Source organism: Myripristis murdjan, chromosome 10, assembly GCF_902150065.1.
Source record: "Myripristis murdjan chromosome 10, fMyrMur1.1, whole genome shotgun sequence".
In the NCBI taxonomy this organism is placed as follows: Eukaryota; Metazoa; Chordata; class Actinopteri; order Holocentriformes; family Holocentridae; genus Myripristis; species Myripristis murdjan.
Genome location: NC_043989.1, coordinates 22,778,049 through 22,802,667, shown reverse-complemented (window position 1 = coordinate 22,802,667; position 24,619 = coordinate 22,778,049). Strand labels below are relative to the sequence as shown.

The window sequence follows — 24,619 nt, the reverse complement described above, 5'->3', positions numbered from 1 at the left end:
ACACTGAAGTAATTTCGCCATGCTTTGTGTTGAAAATTACAACTTAAATTTGTCATCCAGATGATAGTTTTTGTAGACTCTGGGAAGTAACTTTGCTCAGGCTAGACTAAAAACACTGACATTGATGTCCTTGTTGCCCATTGATGTCCACAGTTGTCCTGTAGTAACATTTTTAGCAAAAGACAGCTGGTCTCATGAGATCACTTTCATTTGACTCGCAAAATCATCCGGGCATGCTCCAACCAGAGTGGCTGTGCAAAGCAGCTGAACAGCTGGACCAGTCGCCGTGTTTGAGAAACTATGGGTGTGGTTTAGGTATTGACAGCTGATAGCAGCAGTACATAAAATATGAAAAGAGAAACAGTGATCCAGTCACGTGTAAGGTATTTGTTTAATGCCTGTTGCTGCTGCTATTATTCTAAATGTTTTGAACTCGAGTGCCCAGACTGGTATTTTGTGGAGTTTTGTTAGTGCACATCTAATGATCCCCAGCAAATTAAAGTTTATACCGTTGAAAGATTTTCATACCTAAATCAAATGAATCTGCTCGACCTCCTGCGCTCAGTGACATGGACCAAGTCCTTTTCTCAGCCTCATATAACAAACAGCCAAATTAAAGCACAAGTCAGTCATATTTATCCCTGCATCACCGCATGTTCAGCAAATAAGCAGAGGACATCAAAAATTTGGCTCATACTCTATTTTCTGAATAAGCTACCCTCAGTATGAAGCATTTTTAGTTACAGTGGCCCCAGAAAGACTCACTCAATGAAATCCTAGTGGGAGCGGGGTAGAAAGAGGACAGAGACTGGTCTCTGGAGAGGGAAAGTTTTATATGTGTACTAAACTGTGTGTGTGTGTGTAAGATGGCTTCCGCATACACACACTCACTGTCAGTCACACACACAAACACGATGCCTGTGTCTGAGCCATATTGTCTGTTGTTCCTTGATTGTTTTCATTTGCCCAGCCTCACACAGCAGCCTGATTGGCAACACATCCCCCCATGGCTCACTAAGCACATGGTGGGATTAGGTGTGTACTTGTGTGTGTATGTGTGTATGTGTGTGCATGCAATGACGTGTGCTTTTGTTCGTGTCTCTGTGTGCACATGTGTGTTTTGTCTGTCTGGTACCAACTGCGGCCAATTCCTGCGAGAGGCCAGCAGACAGATGTTGCAGAAAAGGATTTGCACGTCTGTTTGTCTCTCTGTTTAAATATCTTGTTCTCTTGTTTAGTTGCTTCGGGGGTTGTGGCTATATTTTTTGAGGGGGGGGGGTGCTCTAACTATCTCACAATCTGGCAACCCTGCGGCAGCCCATTGGATGTTTGATAAGAGACATACTTTTTCCCAGGTTCCCACGCAGGGGTGGGGTTTGCCAGATCATAGTTGTCATCCCCCTCCAGCTACTTAGTTTGACTATGATCCAGCGTTATTGATGTAGCTGAAACACCTGCGGTACTTTTCTCCCAAAGCATTTGCAACAAAGAGAGCAGCTCACATACACAATATTGCATAGAGGTGTTCTCTGCATGCTTGACAACATGGATTGCAGGATCAGAATATTCACCATTCTTTTTTCATTAGATACAAAGCAACACCCCAAATTTCCGTACACAGGAGGCGGTTTGAGTTTGTGTCTATGGACGTGTTTGTGTGTGTGTGTGTGTGTGTGTGTGTGTGTGTGTGTGTGTGTGTGTGTGTGTGTGTGTCTGTGTGTATGTGTATGTGTGTGTGTGTGTGTGTGTGTGTGTGTGTGTCTGTTTGTCTGTCCAGTGTGTTAATCCTTGTGATTGAGGCTAAGTCTCTGTGGAGCTGGGCTGTCGCTCCCTTTCTCTCGCCCCTTTCACCATTTTACACCATCTCTCACTCCTCATCCTCCTCTCTCATCCCATTTGCTCCACAGCCTTTCTCTCTCCCACAGCACCTCACTGTCTTGCTCTACTTTTTTTACTTGCCTCCCTACATTCTCCACATCTTTCTTTATCGTTTATGCTTCTCTTTCATACCTCTCTTGCTCTCCCCTCATTTCCATAGCGCATCCTTTCATTTCATCTCCTCTTCTGTATCTTCACCTCTTTTCCTACCCCCTTCAACTCCATCTTCTCTCTCTTCCTCTCTCTTCTCTCCTCCTCTCTCTTCTCTTCTCTTCTCCCCTCCCCTCTCTTCCCCTCTCCTCTCCTTTCCTCCATACTTTCCTAGACTTGTTCAGGCTATGATGTAGGCAGAAGAAGCCATAGTGACAAGCACCAGAAAACAGCCCTATCTTTTCGCCTCAAGACAGATACACTTGTGTGTGTGTGTGTGTGTGTGTGTGTGTGTGTGTGTGTGTGTGTGTGTGTGTGTGTGTGTGTGTGTGTGTGTGTATGTGTGTGTGTGTGTGTGTGTCCTGCGAGCGGTGGCTGACATTTGAAAGGGCAAAACTCCCTCCTCCACTTCAGCCCCCTCATTGTCTCTGGGCCTCGCTCAGGGGGTGATGGAATCCAGCAAAACTGGCCCTTGTTCGCATCTTTGCCACGTGTGTGTGTGTGTGTGTGTGTGTGTGTGTGTGTGTGTGTGTGTGTGTGTGTGTGTGTGTGTGTGTGCATGTACTGTGTATTTACATGTATGTGTATACATTTGTTTGTGTGTGTTTGGGCAAGTGTGCCAATCTTTCCACCATGCGGTCAAGTCACAATTGCTAATCAGGCCTGCAAGGCTCGCCTGGAGAGACCAAGCAAAGGAGGAAGAGAGAAGGAGAAAAAGAAATGGGCTGAGAGGAAGGGCGCGAATGAGCGAGTGCTTTCCTTTGTCCTCGTCACTGAAGCAGAGATAAAGACTGGTGAAGAAATGGATGGATGGATGGATGGATGGATGGATGAAGACAAGAGGATAGAAACTTGGGGATTAACAGAGGATGAGTGTGTGCGCTCCAGTCTGGTGATGAGCTTTTAACTGTCCTTCGTGGAATGACACCGTGTAGATCTCCATTTTTCTCTGTCCTCCTCATCTCTTCTTCTTTCTTTCAATAATTCAGTGCTGCTTGTATTCATAAATTCAAAAAGTCTCTATCACTTATATTCTCATGCTCTTTTTCTCTGCTCTCTTTCTCTTGTTCTTCCATGCTCACACACTCTCAGTCTGCTATCTCTCCATAAGGTAATAATGAATATTTGAGGGCTGACAGGAGCACAGCTCCTAATCCTTTTTGCCCAGGGCAAAATGTGCCTCCTGGGGTGTGCAAGCGTGTGTGTATGTGAGTGCGTGTGTTACAGTTCATCTAACTATTTAATTGGGATAGAAACCAAATTTATAGGTTTTCATTTCTACCTCTGTGTTTTGCATGTAAATGAGCCTGTCTGCAGGGCTCTGCATATGTCACAGAGGCAGACTAGATGGGCAATGCACTTCTCATGCGGTGAAATGATTGTTTATCTTGCAGCCAGATTGCGCAGTATGCAGGGACACCGCCATTCAACTGCAGAACTTGTGCATCTGTACTCCCGAAGTGCTCATGAGCAAGACCTTGAATCCCTGCCAGCCTCAGACTTCTGTTCTGTTGCTGTTTGTGTATGGGAGGCAAATGAAAAACAAGCCACATCATTTATTTTTCATTGTCAGTATCAAGTCTCACAGGCATCACACAGATATGAATGTTTGTCAGAGAGCTGTCTCACAAAACACGGTGATCCCTTCAGTCAGGTACACATACACACACACAGACATGCACGTGTGCTATGAATCCCCACATATCACTGCACACCTTCTTCAACAAAAGCAACATAGACTGAGGTTGATTGATGCCCAGACTTGGAGTGAGCCTGCTTAATATTGTAATTCCCTCTCCTCCCCCTAGAGGGAGCCTATGCTGTGGATACCGGTGCGCCGTCAAGGACATTCACACTGTGAATAACAAACACCAGCACACAACAGTCAGTCAAACTCACTCACTCACTAACTGAGTCACTCAGTCACTTTGTCTCTCACACACACACACACACACACACACACACACACACACACAGATAGTTTGTGAACTGGTACATTATTTCCTCTCTGTTGTTGCCTATTGCTTTCAGTGTAGAAAAAGAGTGCAAGTATGCTCCATATGTATCTTACTTGACTTAATGACTGCCCTCCATATATATTTGGTCATGTCTACATCGTGTGGGTTGTGAGGGGACAAGTCACTGTGTGTGTGTGTGTGTGTGTGTGTGTGTGTGTGTGTGTGTCATATCTGAGGCAGAAGCATTATTACCTTTCTCAAGGTCATGCCGAAAGTGAAGTGTATGAGACAAAACACTGGTAGCCCAACCTCACAATTTCTCTCTCTCTCTCTCTCTCTCTCTGTCTCTCCCTCTGTCTCTTTCCTCTGGCCTCCCTTCTCTCCACTCCCTCATCTCCACCCTCTCTCCCTCCATCCGTCACCCTTGTTTGCCTGCTTTTATGGCCTCCTCTGTCTCTCTACATTTAAGTTTCCTGTCGCCTCCTCATTGCATTTGACTATAGTGACCTCACTGCCTCTGTCCTTCAAACTAACTCCTGTCTCTCCTCTCTTTATTTGCTCTCTCATCGTCTCTTAGTTTTCACTCTCCTTTATTTGCTCACTCTCCCACTGATTTGATTCTCCCCTCTCCTTTACACACTCTTTCTCTCTTGCTCGCTCGCTCGCTCTCCCTCTCTCTCTCTCTCCTTGTAATTAGCTGGTGTAATTGCTGTAGTAAATCTTTTCTGCTGTCCCAAGGAGAGTGGCTGATATAGGACTGATTTAATAAGCACAGCATAGCAGCTCACCTCTGGCTCCGTGTGCATGTGTCTGTGTCTGTATGTGTGTCTGTGTCCGTGTCCTCTGTTATTTGCTATGGGGATTTATGGGCTGTTTGTGTGGCTTCAGTGAGTGCGAATATGAGTTCAAGGTAGCGTTGTATCAGCGTGTCGACTGTAGTGCACCTTATCAGCAATGCAGGCTGCATACCCTGTCTGTGTGTCTGTCTGTGTGTCTTTGTCGGCATGTTGTGTGTGTGTGTGTGTGTGTGTGTGTGTGTGTGTGTGTGTGTGTGTGTGTGTGTGTGTGTGTGTGTGTGTGTGTGTGTGTGTGTGTGTGGTGTGTGTGTGTGTGTGTGTGTGTGTGAGAGAGAGCGCGCGCACACGTACTTCCATCAGTGATGCCGGTGCATGCCGTGTATGCGTCATCGCTGAAGACCTTCATGGCCAGAAGAGCAGAGAGAGGTCAGAATGGCCCTGGGAGAACAACACACAATCCCGTCTCTCTTTTGTACCACCCCATGTACTCACATACACATATTACACACACAGAAACAGTGTGTTCCCTGTTTTTCTGTCAGTGTCTTTTCTCATGCAAGCACACACACACACATACACACGTATCCTCGGGAGGATGAGAGGCAGAGTGTGATGGTAATAAACAGTGCAGCCAGGTACAGGGGTGGTGTTGTTCATACGTCACCCTGAGGCAGTACCACAGTGTGGCCAGAAGAGGGCACTGTGAGCCCACACATGAACAGTACCTTCACTACACTTTTTTACTCCTGTAGTCACCACATTTAGATAAAAATCCATTGACACTCAGTACCCTCATGAGTGGCAAAAGTCATAATTTGCTGAAATAATGATTTAATTTTATGTGATTTAATTTGAAGGAACATATGGACCATTTACTCTGTATGAAGTGCCATAATGTTATGGAGGGACAAATGTGAACACAAAATTTATAGTAAGTTTAAAGTGCTTTCAGTTAAAGGTATTATTGAATATATTACACAGAAGTGGAACAAAATGTCATGTTTGAGAGACCACCACATATGCATGCATTTATTTAAATTAAATATGGAAAGAAAAATGTCTGATCATTTATGTAAATTTTATTTTCTGCACTATCTTAAAAACACTGAGTGATAGAATTACATTTTGTACAACATCACAAGCTTCTAATAAGTTTTAAGTTTGAAAATGAGTTCTTTGAAACTAATGTTTGAAAAAAAAAAATTAAAATGTGTGATCCTCTGTTGGTCTCGGTTGAATGGGTTATCGGAGAACTAGCAGACTACACACAATGATTAAACAGCAAGGCAGGATGAAGTCATATAACCCTGAGTTTCTAGTGATTTTAGGTATTGATTTTGCCTATTTTTCTACTTTTAAAGTGGTTTAAATGCCATAGTATCTATTTTAGGTCAGTGGAGTAAATTATAGCTGCAGTTACACTTTTCATGCACCAGGGGTGCGCAAGTGAGCAGGCCCTTAGCCCCACCCCCAGGCCCTCCCCCGCATCCTGGCCCTCCCACATCCTGCCCCCGTCCCCCCTCCCCTGTGCCCCACCCTGCCATCTGGTCCTCTTCACATACACACACACAGAGCCAGGAATCCTGCCCCCCCCTCCTCCCCGCTTCCTTTCACAGTGAAAAACAGTATGAAGGGGCCCTTTCAGTCCCATGGTTACCGTGGATACCCCCTTATTCTTCTTTTGTCAAATGCACGTACTTTGTAACACACACACACACACACACACACACACAGAAAGTGACAGAATGTTGGACTTTTAAAGTTTAAAGAGACCAAGGTTACAGCTGTCTTTTTGTCTGTCTCAGTTTTGGCCTTCTGTTTAGTTTAGACAAAGAACCTCGTGCTCCACATCCCCCCCTTGCCCCCCTTTCCTTCCCCTTTGTCTGAGTCCTCCCTTAGTGCACACACTATTGAGTTTTTACAGTAAACTAAGCAAAATCAAAAGCATACGGTCTTATGATTCAGTTTCCAATGAATGTACTGAATTAATCTTTGTTGAAGTCAAATGTTGGCAAAACATTTTGTTCGCATCTTTGTGTGGTTCTTCCTCTTGAGCAACCACTGCCACTTTTCCAAAGAGCTTTTCTCCCCCACACAGATACTGAGTCTGTTGAAACTCTAAACCCTCTCCTCTGTTCCAGTAAAGACAAACTTGAGGCGCTGTGACATGGTGTGGAAAAAGTTAGTTTGAAGTTATATAAAGTTTAAGCCATGCTTTTCTGCCTGCCCGCCACCAGAGGGCCTGTGAAAAAGCACACTTCAGGCGCCATAGACTCACAATGGAGCCTGTCATCTGAAAGCTTTTAGTGGGTTAAAAATAAATTGCAGCACTCCACAAGCAGGGAGTGGTGATGAGAGGATGAATAAGCTACATGAAAAGGCATGAAAGTGATAGAGGAGAAGAGGATAGGCAGTGTTTTCTGGTTGAGGGCTGAAACTTTTCTTTTGAGGTGAAGCGATGGTGGAAAGTTTACATTCTTTCTCTCTATTTTTCTCTTTTTTTCCTCACCTACTCAATCTTTTTTCTTTCTTTTTGTCTTCCTCTCTGTTTCTATCTTTTCTTTTCTCTGAGCCTAGCGACCCATCACCCTCTCCACTGCACGTTTTTTTGCCTTTTAAGGAGCGAGGGAGCAAAACAGAGGAAGGGAAGTGAGGGAGGAAGAGGTGGGGGAGTGAAGGACACTCAGGTCTGCTGACTGATAAAACAGACTCCTCTTTGTGTAGATGGAGCATACACACACACACACATACACACTTTTACTTAGTTACATATTGACAGGGACCTTTGCATGACTTGGCTCCTCATGACTCTGTGCCCCCCTGCCTCCTCTCCCCACTCTGTCTCTTTTTTCCTCTCTCCTCTCCCTCTCTCTAAATTAAAAACAGGAGTCAGAAATGGAAGAATGTAGATTTTCACTCATGACGCACACAGACACACACACACACACACACACACACTCACACACACAACACAAATCATCTCTCCATGCCTGGCAGCTGTTTGGGAGCTGAAGGGGAGGGGGAGTTGTGCTCGGAAAGGGGGAATTTACATATGTGTGTGTGTGTGTGTGTGTGTGTGTGTGCGCACGATGGTTGAGTGAGTAAATGGAAAATGGTGGTCGTGGTTGTGTTTCCAGAAAAGTGGGCTTTCTTTGTCCAAGGGAATAACAAAAAAGAAAGCAGCCGGGACCATAAAACATGTGAATGCAAACACATTTCAGCTCCCCACAACTGTATGTGCGTGTGTGTGTGTGTATGTGTGTGTATATGTATGTAGTCAGGCATTCATCTGTGTGTTCAGCTCTGTCATCTCCTCTCCTCCCCCACAATGACTAAGTGCAATGTGGGTGCAGTACTCCATAACCACCACCAGAGGTGCCATTGGCTCATAAATGAACAAGCTGTGCATGTTGAAGCCAGAGAGCAGCCATTTTACAAACTGCACACCAGAACCCATTTTATGAATCAGCCATGATGTCAACATAGCCAAGCCTGACTCCATTGGCTAGAACGGAGCCAGCACTGTGGATGTTATTATAGCAGACACACACACACACACACACACACACATACACACACACAGCCTCGCCAGCTCTCCATCTCCCTGATACACACACTGCACACACTGACCTAGTGACATGAACATGCAGTCGTGTCCCGAACTAACTGGATTAAGTCACTCTTTAGGATTATACGTTATAGAGATTAGACCTACATCTGCACTGCATTGTATGCACATGCACATCTTTGTACTACTGTGTGTGGGAATTTTTTTCTGATTCCTTTAGATTTCTCTTATCTGTAGACCTACAATTTAACTAATTTTCTACATGCAACCATTGTGATAAGTCAATTATTTTAAATTATTATCAGTCTTTTTTGTGACGCTCTTCATTTGTGGATATGAGTCATTTCCTTCAGGTTTCTTCTTAACTTTTCAGCTGTGACTTGGGATGTTTATTTGTGTTTATGTTGTTTCCTTTCAGCTGTCCGGGTGGATTTTCCCGTTATCTGTGTGTGTAATGGTGGATTTCCTGCCTTGGTTTCCTGCTCTCAGCACAAACCAGAGCCAGAGTGTTGGACACACAATAGTGTTTTTGATCAACACTACTGATACACACAGCACATGTTACATACATACTGATATAACACAGATTATATCTACATGGTAAACATGCACAGTAAACAAGGAGTGTCAGTGTCACTGGAAAACAGATCAAATCTCTACAGAGTTTGACACAAATTTAAAACGAGTAAAAATAGTCGTTTGCTGAGAGAAACAGTTGCATACGGAAAAACTGATACTGAATGAAACAATGGTGCTCAGTGAGGCAGCGGTCCGCTGAGTGACCGACTGACTGACTGGCTTGTGCGAGTGTGTCAGTGTGTGTGTCTTCTAATTGAAGAGAGATGGAGAGATGAGGAGCTCATTAAAACGTCTGGACTCATTAAGAGACCGATCGACTGAGTGGCCTTTCTCATTCAGACAAAGCGCCATTTGACTGGACAGATGCATGGACAGATGCATGACTTGTGTGTTGTGTTGTGGCTCTGCATGGAGGATACTATGCTACAACATAGTATACTACAGCAGGGACAACATATTCAGCAATGTAACGTGCTGCAGTTTATTACAGGGAACAGTGCTGAAGATGGGAAGTGGATCAGTTTTTAGGATGGAGGATGTGACTTTACTTTAAGAGCTATGGTCACACTTGCAGCACAGTGAGCTCGGTGCTGTTTTCAGCATAGGTTATTCTTATGTGTTTGTTTGCCACATTTGACGAACTGTGACTCAGTCTTTAGCACAGTATGGGTTTGATCCCCCACCCTGGCCTTTTCTATGTGGGGTTTGCATGTTCTCTTCCTGAAATATAGAGTTTCTGGTCAGCTCAGTTGGACAGAAAACTCTAAATGGCCACAGGCATCAATCAGAGTGCAAGTGATTGTGTTAGCACTGTCTAGGACAGTCTCTCTGCCTTTTATCTCCTACTAATAGTAATACATGTATTCCTACTCTGAAACAGTTTTTTCAACAAATGTTATATCTTGATTAAAAAAGGAAGTTATAATCAATGATGAATATTAAAAATACAGTTAATTGTTAGAGTAAAAATAGACCTGTTGTTGTAGGTCAAGTGGCTATAGAATAGTTTTCATAGTGATAGGATCCGACTGCTTCTGTGCAGACAGCTTGGCCTATTCTTGTGAAAGACTTAAGCGTAGCTAGCCTTTATTAATTACATGAGATCATCAGCGGCCTGTGGAAACAGGTGGGCTGCTGGGAGCACAGGGGACTGACTTCCATGGGTGTTTTCATCTGTGTGTATGAGAAAGAGAAAGAGAGAGAGAAAAAATAGACACAGAGAGAGAATCAATGCATGCACCATTTCCCATTTGGCTGTTGTCCAGAGCATGATCCTTGCTTCCTGTTCAGTCTGGTCGTACAAAGAGGATACAAGAATGAGATCATAGAGAGACAAATAAGAGGCCCACAGAGAGAATCGGACAAACCTCAAGAGAGACTGTGGGAAGATAGCGACTGACATGTTCCAGTATTTTATGTTGTACAGAGAGCGGACAGATGCTTGGGGAATGACTGAAACTAGTGTGACATGTAGGATTTCTTCTTTGGGGTTTTTACATTGTTGAAGCTGTGAGGTGAGCACCGCAACTGTGTGAATGTTAAGATAACATTGGCAGGAACACAAGGGTGGAAAACGTGACTCTCAGAACTCCACTGACCTTTTATTTAATGTCCCTTGGTACTGTGGGCTGTTATGTGGTCAAACCCGTGTGCTTGGGCACCTGCCATGCCTAATTCTCATCAGATGTACCCACACGCACACACATTCACACTTACACATCCTCACAGTCATAGTCCTGACCTTGTCAGAATAATTTAATGTGGATTGTTTCCGTCAAGTGTGTGTGTGTGAGGGTGCATGAATGTTTATGTGTAAGCTGACTGAGTGCTCATCGCATTCACTCAGTGCTCACAGCTCATAAATGTCCAACCAAATCTACAATACTTACGTAGGAGCACCATGCAACAGCAAAATGATTTCATGGGAATTCCTGTCTACCCAAGGCCACTGATAAAATAATCCTAACACCTTCCTGACACCATACAGCTGGGGGAGAGGGAGAAATAGCAAAGGCCATTGCTGAGTCTGTCAGTCTATATAGCCATCTCTCAGGCCCTCCATCCATCCCTCCCATCCTTTTCTCTCTCTATCAATTTCTTTACACTTATATTTCTCTCCATGTTCAGTTGTCAAAGAAATTACCAGTAAGTGATGTCATTAACAGCTTCTCCTTCCTTCTGTCTTTTTTCCTAAATATCTGCATTGCCCTCTTTGTTTCTGTATCCATCTCTCCAGCCAAGAAGGAGCAGGAGGGAGGAGAGCAGAAGCAGGTGCAGAAGAAGAAAGTGAAGGAGCTGAAGGTGCTAGACTCAAAGTCTTCTCAGAACCTCTGTAAGTCCGCTAGCAAATTCTATTTTTAGAAAGCCCCTTTTATGAGATAGCAACAGTGGCATATGTTTTATTGAATACTGTTTGGGTTTATGGTTGCTTGTGTTGAAATGTTTTTTGACCCTTTATTGTATGTATGCACATGCAGCCATTTTCCTAGGATCGTTCCGTCTGCCTTATGAAGAGATCAAGAACGTCATCCTGGAGGTTAATGAGAAGGTCCTCACTGAGTCCATGGTTCAGGTACAGCATTAAGAGCTTTTTTGACATGGGTGTGTACGGTCATGTGTATGCTTTAGTTTACTGTAAATGGTTTGTGAACACTTTTTAAAAAAATGAGTATCTCCATGGTGTCTTCTAGAGTATTGTAGTGTGTTTTTGAGACTGTCCTTCAGTTGGAGGACTGGAGTTCAGTCAGGTTTTTGCCCTGCTCATGTATGAGCAAGACACTGAAACCTTACTATCTTCAGTAGTGCTGTTCTGTTGCAGGGCCTGAACTCTGAGAAATGAAATGGATGAGCATAAAGAGAATTTTTGCTGCAGGGATCATAAAGTATTGTTACTTGTACTGTGTTGGTGTCCCTCTCGCACATATATTTTTCTTTAGCATGCTAGCATAGCACATACATGTAAGAAGTGTCTCCATATCCTATCAGTGTAGATGTGTCTGACGTATATGTTTTGCTTTTGTTGTCATGTAGAATTTGATCAAGCAGCTGCCAGAGGCAGAGCAACTGAGTGTCCTGGGGGATATGAAGGATGAATATGATGACCTGGCTGAGGCCGAACAGTTCGGAGTGGTGGTAAGGAGACACAGACACACACACACACACACACACACACACACACACACACACACAGGGGGGAGCGGGAGGGAAGACAGCCAGTTGTTATTTTGTCATTTATAAATGGAATTACCAGCTGACTTGAAAATGACTGACCTGAAAATCTGCCGGGAAAAATCAATGTGGTGGGAATTGAAGCATAGAAAATGCTGAAATAGTGAGACATACTCATGTCGCCATCGGCATATTAGTCACAGATAACTACCATGTAGTTAAACACAGAGTGTTTTGTTAACTGTGGAAGACATAATAATATTTGAAAACCCATCCAATCTACACATATTCATATGCACAAATACAGGCACAGGAAGAATCAATCTCAAGTGGAATGAGTATTAAATCCCCCAGCTCTTTTCCTTTATACAGATGTCGAGTGTAAAGCGCCTGAGGCCCCGACTTCAGGCCATCCTGTTCAAGCTGCAGTTTGAGGAGCAGCTCAACAACATCAAGCCAGATGTTGTGTCTGTGACAGCAGCCTGTGAGGAGCTGAGGAAGAGCGGGAACTTCTCCCAGCTGCTGCAGATCATCCTCCTCATCGGCAACTACATGAATGCTGGCTCACGGAACGCCAAGGCATTTGGCTACCCCATATCTTACCTCTGCAAGGTAAATTGCTGTGGAGCCACACGGACAAATACACACTTGATAAAAAATGCATGGATGTTGTGCCAAGGCTTTTGGCTTCATACCTCTGCCAAGGTTAAGTAGAAGTTAAGTTAAGGCTAAGGCTTTATGATTAGCCGTACCTCAACTGCAAAGATGAAGTACTGTGTAAGCACAGGGACACAAACATAAAGAAAAGTGTGCTGCCATGTCATTTGACTTCACCTATTTCCTACATAAACATCATACCTCTATCTCATACAGCTGACTGACATCTACATAAAAATAAAGAATCTCAGTTCCTGCAGTGCCAAGGCTTTTAAATTCCACAGAGTATACATCTGAGAGATGAGATACGTCCACAAAGAAACATAAACACAATCACAGTGACATGTGCAAATGTCTTTTCCTGCAGTCTCTCTCCAAAGTTAGCTTTAGGTCTGCAATATACATTACACAGATATAAAACTGTATCTGCTCACATAATTCTCTCCCCATCAAAGTCTCTTATGTGCCTAAGGTGACATAGTGAATATAACATGTATGTTGAGAGTCTCTCTAAACTTTGGCTAGCCCAACATGCGAGGACCAGTTTGTGGCATGCCACAGTGTATAGCTAATGCGCCTTGGCATTGTGTATGTGAGATTGACAACGCACAAACATAGATGAAAGTACATGAATACTGGAAAATCAAAGTCCTCAGTCTTATTTGTACCCTTGTGACACTGGTAAACAAAAATGTCGGATGCACAAACAGTATACAGCAGTGGGATGATTTTCAATTGATTGCCTGTGTTTTGTCCTTGTCTTGTCCTTCCCAAACAAACCCCCCCATCCCATCAGCTACGTGACACGAAATCAGCTGACCAGAAACAGACACTGCTCCATTTCATTGCCGACATGTGTCAGGAGCAGCATCCTGACATCATGGGCTTCCCTGATGAGCTCATTCATGTGGAAAAGGCCAGCAGAGGTACAAGCGAGGTCAAATGATCCTCATTTCCATAAATCTTGTGCTGTTGTTTTTCTCCCTTTTAAGAATGTACAAACATTCTTTCCTAAGCAACTTCCTTCATTACAGCTACAATTTGTAAATGCCTCATAAATCATGTTGTTATTTTTATTGAGCGCAGCTTATTTAGCCTTGGATATAAAAGATATATAAAGATATAAAAGAAAATCCATACTATTCTGTGCAGCCACAAGAATAACCATTTGAATGACTCTGCACCACTGATGTTTTTTGTTTGTTTGTTTGTTTGTTTTTGTTTTTTTTTTTCTCTCTCTCTCTTGCACCCTGCAGTATCTGCAGAGACACTTCAAAAGAACCTAGAACAGATGGGCCGTCAGCTCAAGAACCTAGAGAAAGATCTGGAAACCTTCCCGCCTCCGCAGAATGACAAGGACATGTTTGTGGAGAAGATGTCCATATCCTCTTAATTTTTCTTTTTTATACTTTAAGTATACAATAATTGTTATAGCATGTATTTTATTATTATAAATTGTAGTTATAGACATTCTAATATCAGTGCTGGGTTTGTTACTAGACAAAAAGTAGCACAATACACATTGCCTATAACATCGCCTATAACACTGAGCACATACATTGTTTACTGCCAACCATTTTAAAAAGCATATTATACCTTTTTGAGATTCCTCAGTGTGTTTTATTTTTCTGTCTCTCAGGGAGCCATTTGTTTTCATTGTTTTTATTTGATCTTGCAGACACTTTAATCTTTCTTGAGAAGCATGTGAATTAGCATTCACATGCTAATGGGAGGCTCTGACATCCAGGACAGCAGCAATTATTTACTACTTTGTTGGGTTAGGGTTAGGTACCAACAGGTATGTAATCATAGTCATTGTAACACATGTAATACCTTACTCTATTCTGCTGTAGGAAACATTTTACCCCAACACTGTTTAATACTCAGGGAGATCATGGATGTGTGTTCCTTAACCCGGTGTTCTCACAATTTTGTGGGCAGTGCCCGCGAGCAGTATGAGAAGTTGGATCTGATGCACAAGAATATGGAGAAGCAGTACACAGACCTGGGTGATTATTTTGTCTTCAACCCCAGAAAGATCTCCATCGAGGAGTTCTTTGGAGACCTTAACACCTTTAAAAACATGTTCCAGGTGTGTGTTTCTCCTTCTGTTTGCACATGTAAATGTGTACACACAAGTCCTCACCTGTGTCAATATTGGGCAGATGTGGTCTGCACGTCTTACCCAAGTAGCTCAAACCTAAAGTGAAGTGAGAAAGTGAGGCAGGTAAGGGAGGGACAGATGAAAGAGGAGGCGGCAGCTGTGCACCTGTCAGTATTGACACAATAACAAATGTGAGTGACTTAAATTAACCGTCAGTTTAGTTTATGTGTCAACTACGTGTGTTGATAGAGGGCTGGTGCAGGGGGGTAGCTGGCTCTACCAGGTAACATGGCTATCTGCCATCATCTGAAGGATGTTCAAGTCTGTTTTCATATAAAAACATTCATCAGGTCTATCATAATTCTGATCAGTTCAGTTTGTTTTATATAGTTCATTTGATAGAGTCAAATGAACTATACTGGCTCAAATATTGAACAGAGTCAATAGTTGAGCCAGAGTTAGCACGTAACATCAAACATCCAATTTGTACATACAGACACCCACTGTCTGAAATTTACTTCATATCTCCATCTTCACCCACCAGCAAGCGTTGAAGGAGAATCAGAAGAGGAGGGAGGCTGAAGAGAAGATCAAGAGGGCCAAGCTGGCCAGGGAAAAGGCCGAGAAGGAGAAGGAAGAGAAACTCAAGAAGAGTCAGCTTCTTGACATCAACGCAGGTCATATTGCCTGGATCATGTCTGTTTTCCTATGTTTGAATGAAAGAGAGTGATACACACACAGCATGTGTCTGACTTGGTATTTCCCTCAAATTCCAGTTGGGGGCAGTCAGAGTCCACTTTTCTTTGGTGTGTGTGTGTGTGTGTGTGTGTGTGTGTGTGAGTGAGAGAGAGAGAGAGAGAAAGAGCAACCCATAGCCATTTATAGACCAAAGTTAATCTAATGTTGATGACCTCTGTCTGCAAGCAAGACAGTAACAATGCAGCAACACAGAAAAGTGGAGTGGGAGGGGGGGCATCCACACAAGGAGCTGCATCCCCTCTTTTCACTCCTCTCATGAGCGAGGGATTTGCTTCCATTAAAGAGGACAGAAAGAAAGCCTAAATCTCTTTATCACGAAAAACATGCTTCCTCCTCTTTTATAAGATGCTGTTACATTTCAAGAAAAAGAGGCCAGCAACACATTATCCTGTTTAACACACAGACACACGTTCTCACCCTTGCATCCCTGTGAAAACTCAGTAACACTTTCAAATCTTTTCCTTGCAGACGCACACACATACACTCACACACTTTTCTTCATCTCTCAGCCTGTGACCTAGTTTCAGTACATTCCTCCTCTCTCTGGCTCCAGTTGGGCTCTCTTGGGACTCCATAGCTCCATAGTCATCAGAATTCCTCTCTACTACAGCCTCAGTTCTCATTATTTGTGTGGTTTGGTACTAAATATCTATTACTTTCTATGTACATGGGCATATATTTTGTTTTTTGTTCATCTGTGCATGATTATGTCGTCTTGTTTTGCTCAGAGCATGTGTGCACTGTTTGTGTGTGTGTGTGTCTGTTTTGTTCATTTCTTTTAGTCTTTCTGGCCTCTCTCCCAGTGCTCCATGTTCCAGCTGGCTTCTCCTCTCCTCTTTCCCCCACTTTTGTTCCATCTCTCCTTCATTCTTCTCCTTTCCCTCTCCTGTGTCTATAACTCGTTTAAAGGGAACTTAAAGGCACACAGCAAGCACTGAGGCCCCACTTGGAATATTGTGTCACTGCGTTGAAAGTAAGGCACAGAGCTTTTGTGGAACAGAGTAAGGTAGTCAAATTTCATAGTCAGCCACTATAGGCATGTACGAAGGGAATACAATAGAGCTTCAGAGCTGGGTGAGTCTGTGTGCATTTTCATGGGGTAGAGATAATTTACATACAGGTGGCATATTTGACTGCCCTTGCAGCCCAGAGGTATTCAACACACCCCTATTTAAATACAGCCACATACAAACCTGGTATACACACACACACACCTAGTCTTTGTTCTTTGTTTGTTTAACAACCCTCACATAGGGATGGTTATTGAACAATGGCTGTGTTCAGCAGCCACTCTTTCACACGCACATATGTTCTTTGTTCACTTTTTTCCTCACTCTTCCATTCACATGCCCTTACAAATTATTTTCATCACTCTCTGTTTTGCACACACATGCACACATGCACACACAGAGAGTCACTCAAACAGTATCCCAGAGTTGACTGAACCCTGGAAGGTCAGTGAGTATTTGCACTTTGTGGCCTTTCCATTCCAGTGAATTAGCACACAGCACACACTCAATAAATCCTCACCACATATACTAAGTATGTGTTTACAGCCATTATAAAAAAAAAAAAAAACTTTTAGAGTTGAAGTATTTATTTATGTGGAAGACTTTTACTCTGTTTTTACTTTGTTATTATTTCAAAATACACTATAACTGCATCCAGTGCCTGTATAAATGAATATACAAATAATGAAAAAATAATGTCAAACCAAAAATCAAGGAGGAAGAGCTGGACATATAATGCAGTTTTCAATGTTGTTGTCAGTTAGACAGACTAAATACTTTTTTCTATTAATTTCCCAAAAGTCACTCAGAAAGCTGGGGGAAAAAATAAGAAAAGTATCTACACCCAGCGAGAGGAGAAAAAATGTACAATGCTTGCAGCAGGACTTCATCTTTTAATAATCTAATTGATTGGCACATGTAGCATACAACTTCAATGGCTACTTCTACTTTAGTTGTGAGTTTCACCAGACATGGAAATTCAGTATTCAAGGCACAATTCTGGCATAGTATTCAGCTGGCATCTGCCTAAGTCCACATTCACTGTCTGTCCAAAGGGTGGATTTCTTGCCCTGATTTTTTTTTTTTTTTTTTTTTTTTTTTCCCCAGACCTAAACTGTCTAATTTTGTAGTGATATCCCTCTCTGGCTTTCATGCAGTCATCTTTTGACATGTCAGGCTGCCTGGGAATCGACTGTTCCTTATCTTTGCAGCTAGATGTCAGTACTGTCTGCAGAAGAGAGGGTGTGTTTATGTGTCTGCAGAAGGGAGTGTATGTGTGAGATGCACATGGCTGTTTGTATGGGAACAGTCACTAGGAGTGCTCTGGCTCTACTGTTGAGAGCGAGTGAGTCAGTGAGCAGTGTGGGGGAGGGGAGAGGAAGGGAAAGAGGAGAGTAGGGCAGCAGATGCTTCCTGAGGGATTAGACTGTTGTTGTCTCTTAGAAAAGGGGGTAAGAGGAGGTAAGGCGAAAGGCAAGGGGCTGAGAGAGCGGATGAGATGGGATCAGGCTTGATGGCCTGCTGTCTCACCCCAGACTGCTGTGAGACGCATAACAGTGTCATGTAAGACAGATAGAAGTCTCAACCCTCTAAAACCCACTTCATCTTGTTTCTTTCTTCTACTGATTTATCCCTCTCTCTTTACTTTTTTGTTGTTTGTCTGTTATTACTCTTAATTCTCTTGCTCTGATTTTTTTTTTTTTCTTTTATCATCCATCTCCTCATCCCTCATTGTGTGAACATCCAGTAGGGGTGCTGTTGCTCCACACAAGACCCTGCACTCACTGAATGTGTGTCAGTGTGTGTGTGTGTGTGTGTGTGTGTGTGTGTGTGTGTGTGTGTGTGTGTGTGTGTGTGTGTACATCTAGGTAGACAGTATCTAAAGGGATATTTTTAAGAGCTGATAGCTTAATACTATTACACTAATTAATCCGGCTTCTGTTCTTATTTGCTGTCATGCTGGTTTTGTTCTGGCATGTATGTGTGTGCTGCTTGCTATACCATACCATCACTGTATTGATAATGACCTTGATCACCACTCCTATAATGTTGATTTTATATTAATAGTCAACCCAAGTGATTGGACCCAACAAATTTTTTAATATGTCTGTTACTAATCCTTAAAAATTAAAATATTATAAAGCTTTATTTTCATAGTTATTAATTTATTTATCTTAATCAAATATTGTTGCCTGTAGCCACACACACTTTTACACAGTACACAGCAGTATTTAGCATATACAAAGCTGTAGAGTTCACTGGCTCTAGGACATTCCTATTTTAGCCAGTAGTTCACTGGGTCAACAATAAGCATGCTTTATATACAGTCAGGTCGCCATTTGGCCCCTCTGCTGCCTCCGGCACATATTCACAACCAGGTTTCTGTGTGTTTGTCCGTGTGTGTGTGTGTGTGTGTGTGTGTGTGTGTGTGTGTGTGTGTGTGTGTGTGTGTGTGTGTGTGTGTGTGTGTGTGTGTGTGTGTGTACGCGTGTGTGTGCGTGCATGCCAGTGGTTTATGACAACCATGTGATCAGTATAAGTGCTGAGTGGAAATGTGCCAGATGCATTGCTCTTCAAGGAGAGACAAAAGTGGGCTTCATCACTCTGTGATGTCTGTGCAGTTCTTAGGCACAGCCGCTCAGTGGTGCTTGTGAGCTGTGCAAGGCCTTCTCCTACCACGTGTGTGTGTGTGTGTGTGTGTGTGTGTGTGTGTGTGAGAGAGAGAGAGAGAGAGAGAGAGAGAGAGAGAGAGAGACTTTCTCTGACGTGACAGGCGAGACCACAGCCCATCTGCCACAAGGCTTACTTCAGGATTAAATATTGTGTGTGTGAGAGTTGAGCTGTGTGTGTGTGTGTATGTGCGCGCGTGTGTGTGTGTGTGCGTGTGTGTGCGTGCGCGTGCGTGCATGTGTGTGTGTGTGTGTTTGGGGATTGGGGGAGGTGATAACATAAACCTCTAACCTTCCAACCTTGCTGCCCCCTTTTCCAGACACCCACCCCCCACCCAGCCCATTCAGGTTCAAAGTGAAATAATTAAAACCATCTGCCTGTGCCACTGTGCCCCCTTCAAAACATTCACCACAGCACTCACACCCTTGTACACACACAATAGCATTAACACTGAACACCCCTTAGGGTTTGCCCACTGTTCCAATGTCCTGTTTTAAGGATGTGTGGAGGATGCAGCTGTAAATAAACACACAGACTATGCGACCACACATGGAAAGTCTAAATGCAATGTATCATTTTCCAATCAAGACCTTTGCTGCTCTAAGTCACAAATACTCATCTGTTTTGCAGTGTTTGGGTGGATGATTTTGATATGTGTGTCTGCTCTCAGTGGGTGTGTCATTTTGATAAGTCTATGTTTTTGCAGTATGGAGGTTATCTTAAGGAAAATGCATGTGTGTTGCCCCCAGCAGCGACAGTAGCTCAACTAGGTCACTGCCTATCTGGGTTAATGTAGCTAATGTGCTACCGTGGCCATGTGACTGGTAACTACCCCCCCTGCTCGTGTGTGTGTGTGTGTGTGTGTGTGTTTGTGAAAGACCGAGATACAGAGAGAGGCAGTGATAGGCAGAGGGTTTAGCAATACCACCAATCACTCCCCCTGTTGTTGGGAAAGGAAGTGATGATTACAGACCTGAGAGTAGTATTGATGTAAAACACACAGGCTGTGTGTGTTTTGTGCAAATGTGTGTCTGAGTACATGTATGCCTGCACATATTAATATAATCTAGTATGTGTTAGGGCAATGATGATGTTAAGTTTTTTTGTTGTTTATGTTTACAGAGGGTGATGAAACTGGTATCATGGATGGCCTCTTGGAGGCGCTGCAGTCTGGCGCTGCTTTCAGGAGGAAGCGTGGACCTCGGCAAGCAGGTATATTTATATACACACGTGCACAGAGCAGTAAATCTTCACACAACATACTAATGTGTCATGTCACACATTGAAGTGCATGTACTGAAGCACTTATTGCACATGCCTTAGTGTGTGAATCTCTCTCTTTCTCTCTCTCTCTCCCTCATTCCCACTCTCTCTTTCTCTCTCTCTCTCTCTCTCTCTCTCTCTATTTGTGTGGGTGGGTGTGGGTGTGTGTATGTGCATACGTCACAACAGAAAACACAACAGCTTGTTTTTGTCCCTCTGTCTGTTCCATCTGCTCCAGCATTGCTTGGCATATAACTCAAAAAGAGGAAAAAAGGGGGGGGCGGGTGCCAAGGGTGGCTGTGGGCAGTAAGGGACTTGAGAGACAGGAAGAAATGTTAAACATGGCATTTTGGGCGGAGTATAATATTTGGGGAATGGGAACGCACAACCAAGGAGGGTGAATCAGACTTTGGGTTGAAGGGTGGGGCAAATGGGACGTGGGTGAATGGGCAATGAGTAAGACAGGTCATTTGATTGGCTGGCTGAGCTATGAAGAAATCAAGGGGTTTCTTCCAAAACACTATATGTACTTTTTTCTCCCATGAGAATTTTAGCATGAACCTTTTTTTTTTTTTTTTGCAGATGCTTTGTGCTAATGCCTTTACAAACCTTAGCCACAGGTAGTAAGTGTTACTGAGAATGTTCTGTACATGATGTCATAATATTGACGATGTCCACTCAGTGTACACTGTAATGTAATTGTATTTTTTTTTTTTTTTTTTTTTTTTTTTTTTTAGAATTATGGAATTATCAGGCTGACTCCAAAGTTCTGTATTTGAGGACACTCTCTTGTGTGTGCAGTCTTTATTGATTGTGAATCAGGCCCTGTTGTCCGGTCTATAAGCGCATAGAGACAGACCTATAATCTGGTTAGCTACTAACTCTACTGCTCCGGCCCACTGCCCAATCCAGTTATATTCACTTAGCAGGCACTACAGTCGCTTTCTTTGTCTCTCTCTGTCTTTTATTCTCTGTGTCTCTTTCTCTGTCTTTCTCTCTCTGTCTTTCTCTCACCCTCCAGTACATTTAGTGGATAATTCATGTAGTAAGCCCCTACATAAAATAATGAGGATATGTGGGCTGTCAGCATTGTAACTTTGTAATATGATTCCATGTGTGAGGAAATGTGTGTGTGACCATGTGAGCGCGAGTGCTCCGTGTCCATTAACTGAGACAGAGAAAGACTGTGAATGTGTGTCTGCGCGCACACCAGTGTGTTCACACATACGAAAGGCTGGGGGAGAGTGTGTAACCCAATCCCTCCCTCAATGGAAGCCAGATGTGAAGTTGGTGCTGCAGAGTGGATACTTGGAATAACTTTGAGCCAGAGGGGAGACTGCACTCCATTCTGCCTTTGTCTTTTTTCACTTTCTTTTTTGCTTTCTTGCTTTCTTTCTTTACCCACTTTGCCTCTCTATAAAACAATTCAATCCCTCTTCATGCTGCATGCCTGTGTAAAGCCTGTTAGCAGTTATCGTGGTAAGCCATAAAACATGGGTCATCTAGGAGGTGTGACGAGTGGTCCTCAGGGGTCCTCTAAGCCACACCAAGGCAATCTCTGAGGACAGCTAAAACTCTTTAGCATCGAACAACCCAGGCTCATCACCACTAAAGCAACTGAGATACCAGAAAACAGAGAGGTGTGGAATGAGAGCGGGAAAAGAGAGAGTGAGTACAGTATGAGAATGAGTGGGGCCCACTGTGGGGCTCAGTTAGTCACCCCGAATACTGCAACACCACCTTACACTGCTAACAGGAAGTGCCTGAGCGTGTGTGTGCGCACGCCTTTTTCCCTGTGCATCCATCACTGCAGCAGAAAGAGTAGGAAAATATGTGTCTATGTGTATTGTATCTCTCTTTTGCTGCTGCCTCCTCCCTTTCTCCCGCTCCTCCTTTTTTCACATCTTGTCATTTCCGTCTCCCTTTGCCCTAGTTCAGGATTTTCCATTTCTAATGTTGAGTGTGTGAAGCCTTGCTGTGGTTTTTTTGGCCATCTCAGCTTTGTCGGAGCTTATTTTCCACACTGATGTTCAAAGGCTATTCTTTTCCAGTTACCCATGTGGTTCCTTACAGCTGGGCAGGGCCTGAAGTCCTCATCCAACACAATAGGAGTGTGTCTTGGGGTGTGTGTGTGTGTGTGTGTGTGTGTGTGTGTTTGACTAGTTGGTTGAGTCAGAGGTCTTAATTTAGCAGAGCTGGAGGAGGAGTTAGCACATTGTGGCTCCGGCTCCACTGATACATTTCTGGCACCACTGGAGCCATAGGCACCCTCCATCAGCAAGCTGAAACACTCTTGTGTCTAATACATGTACGCAAGGGCAGTATTTTTAGTCTCTTCTCCATAATTCATAACACATCCACACAATTTGCTGCACACTGGGGCAGAACACTGGTGGAATACATTTGGAGTACTTGGAAAAAAACCTATGACTATAGCCTTTTTTTAACTTGTCATGCAGGCCACTTGAAGCTGCTGACTTCTGACTGATTATTTGTAGGTAGTTCAAATGCCAAATTGTGCTAATTAGTAACTCTTATTAAAGTGTTAGTGTTGTATATTAATTTAAGGCAGTATAAGCCACAGCATGAGTTAATAAAAATCATCATAATTGGAGGCCGTAGTTGTTCTGTGAAGGAATTTTTTTATTTTTTATTCTAATTTTTATAATATTATTTTTTTCCATTGTGAAATAAAATTTTTGAAAGGAAAAAAGTCTTTACTGTTAGTGGGTCATTTTATCCAGCAGCCCCCGGCCTTCTCTGATTTTCCAGTATTGGCCCCTGGCCTGAACCATTCAAACATCCCTGCCCTGGAGGATCTAAAAAACAGCCAAGGAATTGTCAGAGAGAAGGTGGTCAGTGATCAGTGGCAAAGGAACTAATGATAGACAAAACAGTGAGGAGAACAAATAAAACACCAGACAGTTGAGCTGCTTAATGTCCAAAACCCCCATGATGTATTATAAATACTCTCTCAATTTCAATAATTGATTCATTAATGAGCAATTATTTGTTTCTATGACAGCATACTTGTCTTTGCATAATTTTGGGGCGGTATTAGTTTGAACTCAGTATCTTAATATATCAAGAAGTGCTTTCAAGAAAAATAAATTTTGCTCATGCATATGCAAATATATGCCGCAAGGTGCTCCAGAACCTTACTGCATCTTGTTCTGTATAGTTGGTACCTATGGTTCAGCAAAATTGTGTTTTGTAATCCTTTTGAAACTAAGGAGGATTATCACCATCATTATCACCATGCTGAAGTAAACTACAGTTGTGTTATTAGAATGCAATGGATGAAGCAACTGACCTGTATTTTGAGTTTTAGTGTAACATTTTTTCCCCCGATATCTCCACCTCTTGCGACACCCCGACCTATTATTATATAAAGAGGGTGAAGGTGAAATAGCACTGAACTATTCTTCCAGTGTTGGTGAAAGTCTGCCTCACAAAGGCCCCTCTCTCTTACCATATTTACAGTGGATGTTTGCATACCATTGTAAATGCCATTAAATCCCACTGACAATATCACACGTCATTTATGATATCAAACCCAAACTTAACTACAGATCAAAAGTTTTAGCTAAGATAATTTCAGTTCAATTTTATTTATATAGCATCAAATCATAACAAAAGATATCTCAAGGCGCTTTACAGAAACGAAACAGATATTGGACCAAAATCTCCCCCAAGAGCAAGTGCAGGGCGACGAAGATAATGTTGACATCCTCAAATTTAATTTGAGACTGAGCATCACACCCTTTTTCTCCAAATGTACTGTATGCCAGGCTGAATTTCAGACCATTCATTGCCCGCTTTTTATTTGGAACTGGGTCATGGTGGTTTCAGACTGAGAACAACCCAGACATCCTTTTCCTCACCCTCATCCTTCAGCAGCTCCTCCTCTCAAGGCATTTCCAGGCCTCCTCCCACAGCGTTTCCAGGCCTCCTACCAAGGCATTTCCAGGCCCCCTCCCAAGGCATTTCCAGGTCCCCTCCCAAGGCATTTCCAGGCCAGCTGGAATATTTAATCCCCCTAGCTTGTTCTTGGCCTG

At 43.1% G+C, this 24,619-nt stretch overlaps 1 protein-coding gene across 2 annotated transcripts in view; it reads left to right on the top strand.

The window, feature by feature from the left end:
* Window positions 1–24,619, top strand: part of diaph1 (diaphanous related formin 1) — a 117,165-nt gene that overhangs the window by 83,486 nt on the left and 9,060 nt on the right. For both annotated transcript variants that reach the window (XM_030061272.1, XM_030061273.1), the window contains 9 exons: window positions 11,167–11,262; window positions 11,408–11,502; window positions 11,961–12,062; window positions 12,471–12,710; window positions 13,552–13,681; window positions 14,012–14,136; window positions 14,683–14,847; window positions 15,404–15,536; window positions 20,421–20,510. In XM_030061272.1, coding sequence (XP_029917132.1) covers window positions 11,167–11,262; window positions 11,408–11,502; window positions 11,961–12,062; window positions 12,471–12,710; window positions 13,552–13,681; window positions 14,012–14,136; window positions 14,683–14,847; window positions 15,404–15,536; window positions 20,421–20,510 — 1,176 coding nt within the window. The remainder of the gene's footprint in view (window positions 1–11,166; window positions 11,263–11,407; window positions 11,503–11,960; window positions 12,063–12,470; window positions 12,711–13,551; window positions 13,682–14,011; window positions 14,137–14,682; window positions 14,848–15,403; window positions 15,537–20,420; window positions 20,511–24,619) is intronic.